General features: G+C 37.4%; 1 protein-coding gene across 8 annotated transcripts; it reads right to left on the bottom strand.

Moving 5' to 3' along the window:
* Positions 1–302: 302 nt before the first annotated feature.
* LOC107873423 lies at positions 303–11,177 on the bottom strand. 8 transcript variants are annotated; one of them, XR_007057024.1, is made up of 14 exons: positions 11,021–11,177; positions 9,307–9,431; positions 8,382–8,509; positions 8,131–8,284; positions 7,899–8,008; positions 5,816–5,899; positions 5,688–5,736; positions 5,485–5,576; positions 4,723–4,864; positions 4,320–4,405; positions 2,819–4,245; positions 2,542–2,655; positions 1,602–2,455; positions 303–1,169 (listed from the first exon to the last, which is right to left on the bottom strand). XR_007057024.1 is itself a non-coding variant. In XM_016720270.2 (13 exons), the coding sequence occupies exons 2-13, from the start codon at positions 9,397–9,399 to the stop codon at positions 1,833–1,835; spliced, it is 3,102 nt and encodes a 1,033-aa protein (XP_016575756.1). In that variant the 5' UTR covers positions 9,400–9,431; positions 11,021–11,177; the 3' UTR covers positions 303–1,832. The 8 variants fall into 8 exon arrangements, 1 of the variants encoding a protein (XP_016575756.1); XR_007057025.1 differs by having other exon boundaries at positions 4,723–4,861; XR_007057026.1 differs by having other exon boundaries at positions 4,723–4,855.
* Positions 11,178–11,910: the final 733 nt, after the last annotated feature.

Below are 11,910 nucleotides of genomic sequence, written 5' to 3'. Positions count from 1 at the left end.
TTGTCCATTATGGTATTTCCAGTTGCAACTCTATCCGTCTTTCTTTCCAAAACAAAACTTTCTCAAAATAGGTTCCATTGATCTCCAAAGATTTCGACGGTTCTGTGATGATTTACTGATAGTGTCATTATTTGCTTTTTATGACAGATGGGTTGTCCTTAAGAATCACTACTTTTCAGTGATTTTGTTTCTTGAATGTGGTGGCATTTTATCTCTCAGATGAATGTTTTTGTTTAGTCAACAAGTTCTTCTCACGAGTGACAAACATGATGCACAAGTTGGGGTAAAAAAAAGAAAGAACAGAAACAAAAAGAGAAATATATTTTTAATAAAAGAAACACCGCAAAATTTGAATAAGATAAAAAAACTAGCAAATATAAAGGAAAATTAATGCCGCAAAAGATAATTGGTGTGTGCATGAGAGTCAAAAGCTGGTCCCTTTAATACTTATTTGGCTTTAAACAAAGTAGGTTTGACCAGGGAGGGGGGTGCAGCTATTATTAGGCAGGAACCCACCGAGGTTCAAACATTTCAAGGGCCTGGCCTTCTTTCTCCACTTGAGTCTGAAGTTCAAAAAGTGCACAAATCCAGGGAGGAAAATAGATCTCTTTGAAATAAACACCAAGGCATGTCGCAACATAGGTCATACATTCCTTCTTTAGGCACCTCTTCACATTGCTCTCCTTTAGAACCTCTAAAGGAGACAATAGAAGGCGCAGAACTCAAAGTCCCAGCCATCCTTTGGAACTCACAGAAAACGTAATAAGGACCTAAAATACATCAATCGTAACAAGTTTCCCTTCAAGGAGATAATGAGAAGAACAAGCATTTCCCATCTTCATCAGAAAATGAGACATCTGGTCAAATGCACTAGTAATCTTATCCACCCCCGTTACCAAAATAATTAGGGAAAAGAGCAAACATAAAACAGATTTCAACCTTTTACCTCTTCCCAATTGTACTTACAATCCCGCAGAGTCACAAACAAGCTCAGCCTTATTGCTTTAGACAAAAATGAGCCATGTTTAATATTTTGTTCTCGTGTGTAAATAATATGACCTGATTCTCCACCCACATCCAAGAACACTGACAGGAGAATCACCAACCGATTCAGCCAAGCATGAAGCTCTATCTAAACCACCATGTTGAGCCTGAATCTCAGCTTTCAACTGGCAAAATCATCACAAGCCAAAGCAGGTATCAATGTTTATTAAAACACATACTAAACAGATATTACTCGTCAAAATGTCAGAAAGCAATAATTCTGGGCCACGTGTCGGTTCAAGGAACGGGAGAAAAATGAATTGATCTTTCAAACGTAAAACCAAATATACATGGCTCTAGGAACTATAAAGAAGAGAGCAAACCGTTAAGCATCTTTCTAAACTTGATATCGGTTACTTCAGTACAGCGTTGGGCAAGGAAATTTCACGATAAAAGTATCAACCAAGATTGACAAGAATATTCAATGTACTGCAGCAATGCCAACATTCAATGTACTGCAGCAATGCCGCCTAAACTGTGTTCTTGCAACCTTAACCTTAACACTTGGTAAAACGTATACCAAAGGAAGTTGGTAGACTTGGTTGGGAAGCGCTAACCTGTTGGTTTCTGGATACCCTATTTTAGGGGGTTTGTTCCTTCACCAATCTGAAAGCCAACTTCATGCAGAGGCATGAACCAACCTCACCATGCAGAGAGCAAGACTTGTGTTTCCTCATGTCTTCTTAGCCATTTGAAAATCTTAAGATCAAATAAGTTAAGTCACACGATCATTCTGCTTCATTGATTCTTCGAAAGCTAGTCAGCTCAAAAGAACCAGCGATCCAAAATTACATCCCAAATGTTCTATTATACAAATTGCCAGAATTGGGCATATGGATCTTTGATTCCTCATAGCCTGTAAGGAACTTGTTATAGCCCAGATTTTCTGTTCGGAGGAGTTCCGCTACACCCAAACTGTTTCCGCTCTGAACCCCATTCCAGCTGTCCCAGTGGCCATTTGACATGGCAACAGAGCTCCTACTCTGGGGAAGAGTGAGCTGTGAAAATGGAGATTGATGGTTAGCCAGAGTATGCTCCAGAACCCTGGAAGAAATTCCATCAAAAGGGGGTTGATTGTTGGCCAGAGTTTGCGCCAAAACCCTGGAAGAAATTCCATAAGCATCACCGAATGGAGAAAACATGTCCCCCATATCTGCAAAACTCTGGTTCTGATGCGGTGTTAGAGATTTTTGCATCAGTAACTGAAGCCTTCCCTCATTTTCGGAAGTATTTGATAATGGTGGACACCTTGAAAATATGTCCAAGCTTGAGAGATCAAGGCCATTGGGAAGCCCTTTACCAACTGCCAGAATAGCAGGATCCATAAACTCAAAGTCTCCATTACTCGCATTTCCAACTTGTGGAGCCTCATGCAGATTGTGCAACGAGAAAGTATCACACAAGTGACTCCCTGTAAAATGTAATCATTTGACGTAAACCATTAACTACACTGTGTCAACACAGTAGAAAAACACAAGGGTTTGGTATATAACAGACCACGAAGAGAATCAAAATTCTGCTCCATTCGCTCATAATGTTCTGTAAAGCCCGGAGGGGGTGATCTGTTTGGCGCTGAGAACCCCGGAGGTGCTGACATCTGAGGTCTGGACACTGTGATGAAAATTCACCAGCAAAAATTAATCCAGAGGCACTCAACTTTTCATTTTTTTTCCTTCTTTTTAACCAGTACACTTTAAAACGAAACTTGAAAACAACGTTACAAACATAACATGCACTTAAGGGCGAAGGAACTACAAAGATGAGACGAACCAACCTGATAGCTTATTAGAAGATAGATGAGAAAAGATGTTGCCAAAACCAACTGTTCCATCATTATTAGCTACGGAGAAATCATCACGAGCACCAATATTATCAAGTTGATAATTTCTGCTATTAGGAATATCATGAACATTATGATAATGATTAAATCTTTGCTCAATGTAATTTAGTGGTTGATAATCAGCTGATGGATTGGTTGGTTCTTCTCTTGCAAAAGAGAATCTCGATTGGTTACTGGTTAATTTTCTTGAGCTTGACACTCTAAGAGACCCTTGTTTCTCATCAGTTTCTCCCAACAACTTGGCAAGGTTCTGAGGAGAAGTTAATGACTCATTCCAAGGATCAAAATCCAGGGACAACATATTAGATATTATACTGCTCTCTCCAATATCAAAATCAGTACTACTTTTCTTACTAGGAGCTTCATCTTGAAAGTTTTCCACATGAATCCTCTTACCCTCGTCAGGCAACCTATAATAACTACTATTGATAGTTTGCGAATCAGCCCCACAATTCGATACATTCTCCAGGTATTCATTAGTCAATGATTCAACATGAGAAGGCTGTGATACTGAATCAGTTGTCCTGTCTAACTGCATATTGGCGCAAATAGGTCCACCACCATTAGTCAGCTGAGGAGAATGCCCACCAGGCTGAGCTGGGGAGTGTAAAGAAATGGAAAGATTCGGTGAATAGACTTTTTCGATAGTTACTTCGGGATCCCTATGTCTCTGCTCATTAAAAATTAGCAAATCATCCTCCATTTCAGGAGTAGCAACTTGATTGCTCTGCATATCCAGTTTCAAGTCAGACTTCTCTCTTGAGATAGAAATCTCATGAGCAGAAGTCGCATATTCCCCTGTCAATTCAGATGGCAAGGGCCCCTTATTTTGATCAATGAAGATGCAATGTGATTTTTGATGTCTACCAATGCTCAATGATGACATATCACGGCATACACTCTGGATCTTAACCTCTGTGACATCATTGGAATCTTTGGTAAAACCAGGTCCATTAGACATCACAGAAATATTGACGGCATTTGTACTACTGGTTGGTATCATATGCTTATCTTTGTTGTTCAAAGACAGAGACGGAGTACTATGTAGCTGATTGTTCATAGATGACGAAGCACGAGGTACCGGAATAGCGAGATCTTCAGAAGTATGGGTTTGACGATCTGCTCCTGCATGCGTCTTAACAGGTTCTAAAGTCTCTATTTTCCCTTTCTCTTGAGTAGAACCACTTTCTTCAGTATGAACTACTTCCTTTCCTGCCTGGGGCGGCAATAATGGAACCTGACTTGTGCTTTCAACAGCTGTAGAAAATACAGTTCGGTTACACATCTGAGGTTTCTTATTAAGAGGTCCATTGGAACATGGTACCCTGCCAGGTGGGTGTTGATTTGATGCACGTGTCCCCCTAGCAAACAAGATCAAAGTTTAACAAAGCACCAAAAACAAATGATAGTAACAGAGTCTCTGCTTATTGTATACCATAAAGCTCCAGCAGGGAGAGCTGCAGATCTACCAGAGCTACTATTTGGTGGGGAGACGGAGCCTTTAACACTCTGTGCGGAATTCTGCAAGGAAAATGACAATGTAAAATTTCATACCTTGCAAATGAAACATTGACATATTGCTGACACAATATCTAGCAACGGCAGCGCCAAAAATTTGGTCAAATGTAAGCTTACATGAATGTCACTCACAATTTATCCAATATGACCACAAAAGATGGAAATGTTTGCGATCTAAGACAACAAAAGAGCACGATGCACGGACTCATCCCACTGAACCCCCACACCCCACAACAGAAACTCCATTTTTCTTTTAACATATAGAAGGGAAGAAAAGCAAAAGAAGAGAACAGGAAAGGAAAAGAACGAGAATGTCTTACAGTTGCAGCATTTTTGCTAATAGGTTTGTCTGTAGAGGCAGAGTTGTTACTGTAGTACTCCTCTGCTGGCGGTGGTAACACACTCCCTGATCGCTGTTGCATGCTATTAATCGCACCAGCAATTTGTTGAACTCTACTCCTTCTAAATAATTATTCAAGTTAATAGGCCATCCAAAGGAACGTTTAGATGCATAGGATAGAGACATGCAGACTGATAATGTCCAATCTTCTGATCTTGCAAACAGGGGCGGAGCTAGGTCTTGCAAACAGGGGCGGAGCTAGGTGGACTCCAGGGGGTTCATCCGTTGAAAAATAACACTGTATATATATATATATATATATATATATATATGAAGTTTTTTTTCTCTGTGTATATATATTAAATTGAACCCCCTTGACACAAGCAAAAAACTTGGTTCAGTGGCAAAGGGGGTACAAACTTTCACGCAGAGGGTCTCATGGTCTTGGGTTCGAGACCCATTGACGATAGGTTTTTAATTTTTTTATTTTTGGCTTCCTGCGTTTGAACCCCCTTGATAGAAATCCTGCCTCCGCCACTGCTTGCAAAGCTGTACGTAATGTATACTAGAGACCCACTGTGCTTAAACTAAAGCTTGATGTCTCCTCCAAAAGCCCTGAAAATAAACCTACTACTTTGATGTTCACTATAACGTATGTTATGTACTACTTGGAAGTTATTGCATTGTTCAAAAATTGCAGCTGAATCAGCCAAAAGCCTGATCAGCTGAATAATTCTAATACCTTGTGTAAGCTGTTATGATTTCGTCTTTAGTAAAGCTATCCTCTTGCGACCCAATCTCATGCAAGTATAAGCAATCAGGATTGGTACAGGGCTGAACCAAAAGAAAACTAATCCTTGATTACATTATGATACTCAATGATATAAGGATCAAATGCAAATTCCCAGTCAATGAATAATTCCAAATTATAATTCAAAGTCATACCACATTTCTCAACCAAGCATGACAGTATTTTGTGGTTCCGAAGCAAGCTCTGCAAACAAGGAAATTAAATTGGTTAATGCTGAATCAGAAGAAGATGGTTGCGCACATGAACTAATCATCACACTAACCTTAGAGGTCTACCATCCAAAACAAACCCATGTACAGATTGAATACACATAATTGCTTCCTCCTCCTTTGAATAGGTAATATATCTGTACACAACATTTCAACACTTGTAAACTGATTTTCTTTTGATTGAAGACTAAACATGGATTGAGGATTTCAACCAGCAAACATAATATATGATGAAAGCACAACAAGGAATCAGGGTGCTTCACGATTGTAGAAAGAGAAGGGGATGGGTTGGTGCGTCACAGGGTAAATTCAACAGTGGAAACCAAATGAGATTTTGGTTGGATGTTTGGTGGACACACTACTGTTAAGACTCTTCCTGCAGCTTACAATTTTTTAAAAAAGAATTTCTGTAGCCAGAGCGCTATGAAGAATCAACTCAGGTAATGTATCATATGTCAAATTGGTCATTGCATAAAGTTGGAACTTACCAGAACAGCAAATTTTATTTTGGCTAAATACATATACAGACCCCTTAACTATTCGAATTTTCCCGCATAGACACCTCAACTAAGCCATGTACCTATTGAATCCTTTACTCCTTCACAAAATGTGTCAATTGAGCCCAATCGCTGACATGGCACTGACATGGCGTGGCATGTGTAATGCACTCTTCCAAGGGAGAGTGAGAAACCATAATTAATTTAAAATAATTAAACATACAAATTTCAACCAATAAAAAGAATACATTAAAAGAATTCTTTTTTTAAAAAGAAAAAATAACCATTATCTTCTTCTCCATATCTTCTCTCCATCAATGGCTTCTTTAAAAACCATTCACTTATAAATTGAGTGAGAAACCACAATTAATCAACATAATTAAACATAAAAAACCATCAACCAATAAAAAATACACATTATAAAGAAATTAAAAAAAAATAGCCATCATCTTCTTCTCCATATCTTCTTCTCCATTAATGATTTCTTTAAAAATCAATCATATATAAATTGAGTGAGAAACCATAATTAATGGCTTCTCCGTATCTTCTTCTCCATTAATGACTTTTTAAAAAAACACATTGAAGAAATTTAAAAAAAAAATACAAGATACAATTTTTTTATTTTTTTTTTACTTTCTATGTTCAATCCGCAAAGGGCGCTTGGGGGGGCTGTTCAATCGACGAAGGGGGTGGTGGTGTTTGGAAGAGAGAGGCTGCTGGGGGTGCGGAAAGGGGCTAGGTGGAGGGGTTTGTGTGTGGAAGAGAAGGGATACGGGAGAAGGGGTGTTTGGAAGAGAAGGGATACGGGGGTGGAGAAGGGGGCTGGGGGGGTTGGAAGAGAAGGGCTTGGGGAGAGGGGAGGATTTATTAGTTTATTTATTTTTAATTTAAATTTAATTTTATTAAAAAATTATTTTTATAATTATTTTAAATTATTTTAAATTAAAATGCCACGTGTCGTCATTTAATTCGTTACTTCACCACATCATCAGCGTGTGTATTACACGCATTTTACATTTTTTGCCACATCAGCAAATTGGGCTCAATTGAAACCATTTGTGAAGGAGTAAAGGGTTCAATAGGTACCTGGCTTAATTGAGGTGCCTATACGGGAAAAGTGAAATAGTTCAGTGGCCTGTATATGTATTCCATCTTTTATTTTTTATTGAAGTTAAACATTTATCAATGAGATGGTGTGTGTACCAAAGTACAGAACTTAATTTTTAAGCAAAGATGATTCCCCATACAAAGAGCATATAGCAACCAGTGAAAACTGAGAAACAAGCAAGAGGTTCAAACAAGCGGCTAACATCAAACTAAATGCTTGCTCGCAATGATCCTTTGGTGATACCCCCTAAAGCACCAGGGAAATGAAAATTAAACTATGGAACATAGATCCTTGCCAAAAAAACCACCGGGTACAGATGTTTTGGTTAGTTTTTCAGAGGCCTTATACTACATTTATTTTTGCAGCAACATATAGGAACTTTCACTGACTTGTGTCATAGGATATAAAGGCCCATTAGGCCAAAAAGGTATTTGATAACTTGGACAACTGTGAGAAACAGAAAGTATTTTGACACATTACAATTGTCAATTTTCAATTAGCCAGGTAACTCATATCAGTAACAAAACTTACACACTACATGTATCATTTGCAAAATGTTGAATAGTGCCAGCAGCTGTACGAGATATAGACACCTTCATGACCTTCCCATACTGAGAAAAATACTCTTTCCTCTGTAGAAGCTGCTTTAGAGCAATAACAAAAAGTAAGGAGGAATAACAGGCAGATTCAAAAGGAGATAGTTAAGTCTCTTTTTTTCTTTTTTTCTTCTTGAGTGTTAAAAATTCACTACGAACATACATACATCTTCATCAGCTAGACTGAGAGGCAACCCCACAATGTAAACAAGATTTCTTTGAATGACACGAACACTGCTAAGTTGCTTCCTAGAATCTGCTGCTTTGCTTTTTCCCTTGCGAGAAGACAACCTTTTCTCAGTGCTCATCTCAGCCACTACCCTGTTGTCAACACCAAAATTATGAATAACTCAGAAAATACAGATTTTCATGTTCTTGATAGAGTTTGTCTTAAGAATGAATTAGTTCATCTCATTACTTATCACATTTTGCTGCCATGCCAACAATCTTTTCCTTGTTATAAGGAGTGCGACATGCTGGACACCTCCCTTCTGTATTCTCCTTCTCAGCCATATCCATAATGTGATGCCAGCACCAGACACATATCTTCAAAAACATGTGTCAAATGTTAAAACCTACAACTACCGATATATTCACCATTGTAGTGAAGATCCATTGGAGTAAAGACCACACATGAAAGAAAATACAACAATTATACCTCAATTCACCATTTGAGGATGACTACAGGAAGCAAGTTGAAATCAGGATATAGGAATCCGCCCACACATTTTGAGATAACAAACTTGGAGTTGTAAATAAAGCAGATTAATGGATATTTGTAAGGGTACATCATGAGGCTCTTAGTATAACAGCAAAGTCTACAACAATACAACCGAGTCATATATACTAGTTAAGGCTTGACGGTCATGCCTCTGTTTAAGAGAAGGCTCAACAGAAACAACATGGTTTTTAACTGCTCATGCAGTAGACCCTTCCGGAAATAATAAACCAAACTCTCAAAAGCTTTAAAGCAATTCTATATTCACTATGTCTTATGGATGACTTGCCCTTAAGAAAACATTCAAAAGGAGCATCAAAGGATGTGGCTTAGTAGCAGGAAAACCTTGGAGACCAAAGTTCAAATCCCGACAAAGAAAAAAATGCTAGGTGATCTCTTTCCATCAGCCTAAGCCTTGGAAAAGTTACCCAGTACCTTCATTGGTGGGTTAGTAGCAGATATCCGAGGAATAGTCGAAGTGTGTGCAAGTTCGCCCAAACACCACCATTATCAAAAAAGGATAGATTCCAATAAACAACAACATCCCCAGCATTTATCCACAAAGGAGGATAGATTTCAATAAGAACTTTCTAAGAAACATAAAGAAAAGAAAGAAAATACAAACCTCATAGCCACACTTGCATGGCTTCAACTGCTGATCTGTCAAATCCATATCCTCAGCACAGAGAGGACATGTCTTATCCCCCTGGTCACTCATTGTTGTCTTCGATAGAGTGCAAAATGTTATAACTAACAAAAATATATCAGCAGCACAATCAATTAACTCGCTCGACACTTTTGTTCACAAAAACTAAAACTAATTCACAGGACAAAAACATTTTATTCAACACATAATAGTCCATACTCTATAGAGACTTGCCACTTTAAATTGACGATTTTAACTCCACACTATCAAGAACTCAATCAGAAGACCTCCTACATACAGAATCCCGGAGCAAAAGAAACATATAGTTTTTCTTGAGAATAACAGCATGTAGATTTTATAGCTACCCGCCGCATATTGTTTGACACACTATTACTAATTGGTCGTACAGATGACAAGGCTTAGGACAATGTGGAGGTCGCGTATAAGGGTAGAAGGTTAGTAGGTAATAACGCATTGTCCTGCTTTTCGAAGGTTTAGGCTTATTGGTGTTTGTCCTAATGTAGTTTTTGCTTTTGATATCTATTACCATATGGTGTTTATTGTCTATTGTTTACTGTGTGTCGATTATCACATTATTTCAATGTTGTTATTGTCCCTTTCTTGTATGCTATGCACTGTTTTCCTTATTAAATACCATGTTTTCTTCACTGTTTTCTATCTCCCTTACGTGGAAATTGTTGCACTTGAGCCGAGGGTCTTCTGCAAACAGGCTGTCGTCTGTCTAGTGATAAAGTCTGCGTACACTCTACCCTCCACAATCCCCACTTGTGAGATTTCACTGGTATGTTGTTGTTGTTACTATTATTATTGGTGTCAAACCAATTTTTTATCAGACCACTGCTTTTCCAAATATTCCTCTTTTTTTAACTATAAAAGTTTGTGATTAAATTATTTGTTCCAAATATGAACATCTTATTTAATAATATTTAAGCAATTGACGTCAAATTCACACCAAATTTAAATGATTTTTTCCTCATACTCTGAACCATGTCATTCTTTCTGGGACGGATGAGTACTGTGACTCCCACTGGTCCAATGTAATCCAAATTCAAACTCAAGAACTCAAAAACTCAATTTTTAAATTATAATTAATCACACACATCGATCCAATGCAAACAACGCACAGTAAATACACAACAAACTAGTCCAAATATAGGAATTATCCAAAATCTCACCCCAAAAAATCAAATAAAAACGACAAAAGAAAGAACTTCACTAATTACACTAAAACCAAAGCCTCATCAAGCAAAATAAATAAAATCATCCAAACAGTTCAAAATTCACGCATTAAATAAAACACTCAAGACATGACGAACTCGTCAAAATATAAGACTTATCTAAAATATCCCGAACAAATCAAATAAAAAACTATAGAAGTAAGAATTTCGCTAATTCAACCCAAATCAAAGCCTCATCAAGAAAAATTCCAAAACAAAAAAACTCATCTAGGACAGTTCAAAATTCATATATATAAAAAAACACTGTTAAATCTTAATACAAAACATATAAAAATATCATCCAAACAGTTCAAAATTCAATTCATACATTAAAAAAAAACAAACTGTTAATTCTCATCCAAACAGTTCAAAATTCATACTTGTAAAATTGAGGCGATTGATAAAATTAAGAATCTGATTATAGAGAGAAGTGAGGGTTTATGATTTAAACTTACAGTGATGAAGTGGATCGAAAGGGAATAATCGAAGCGGATGAGACGCGAAGAATTGCAGAGAGAGAGAGAGAACCACACGTCGCTTGGGAATGTGAAGAGAAAGAGAGAGAGTGCGAGAGAGGTCGGCTATTGTGTGTGATTGAGGTTTTTAATGCATGTTGCTCATTATGGGTTTCGGGTCGGGTACAAATTTACGGCGTCTTGATTCTCCACGCCTCCTTGCTTTTTAGGGTGCGTTTTTTTTTTAAGATTCAGATATTTGAATCTGAATGCACATCTCAATTATTAAGATGTTGTTTCTAAATTTGAAAATTAAATAATTAAGATAATTTATTTTTCAATATTTGAATGTATTAAAAAAATTTATTTGTATATTGATAAAATAAAAAATATAATTTAAATGAAAAAATAATTATATATTATATTATTTGATTGAAAAAAATATTTTTGTTTGTTAGTGATAATGAGAATGGTTTATAATGGTGGTTGTGGTGACAATGATTGATGTTGGCAATAAATAATATTGGTGGTGATAGTTACGATGATTGGCATTGTAGTGTGTTATGATGGTAGCGATTGATGGTGGTGGTGGCAGTGGTGATGATGGTGACGTGACTTTGATTGATGTTAGTAGTTTGATGTGTTGATTGTATTGACTGAAACATCAATTCATGATGGTCGATGATGTGTTGGTGCTAGTTGGAGATGTTGTTTATAAGGATGGTGGAGATAGTTATTAGTAGAGATAAATTGTAGCGGTGGTAGTGGTTGAAGTGGTGGTAGAGGTGACGTTACTAGTGACAATGATGGTGGCGGTTGAAGAATGTGTGGAGGTTGTGATGTATTAGTGGTAGTTAGTGATGGTTCTAGTTGTGATAGATGAGTTGGTC

Source organism: Capsicum annuum, chromosome 6 (assembly GCF_002878395.1).
Source record: "Capsicum annuum cultivar UCD-10X-F1 chromosome 6, UCD10Xv1.1, whole genome shotgun sequence".
Lineage (NCBI taxonomy): Eukaryota > Viridiplantae > Streptophyta > Magnoliopsida > Solanales > Solanaceae > Capsicum > Capsicum annuum.
The sequence above is the reverse complement of the archived record's forward strand: the minus strand, read 5'-3'. Positions and strand labels throughout refer to the sequence as shown.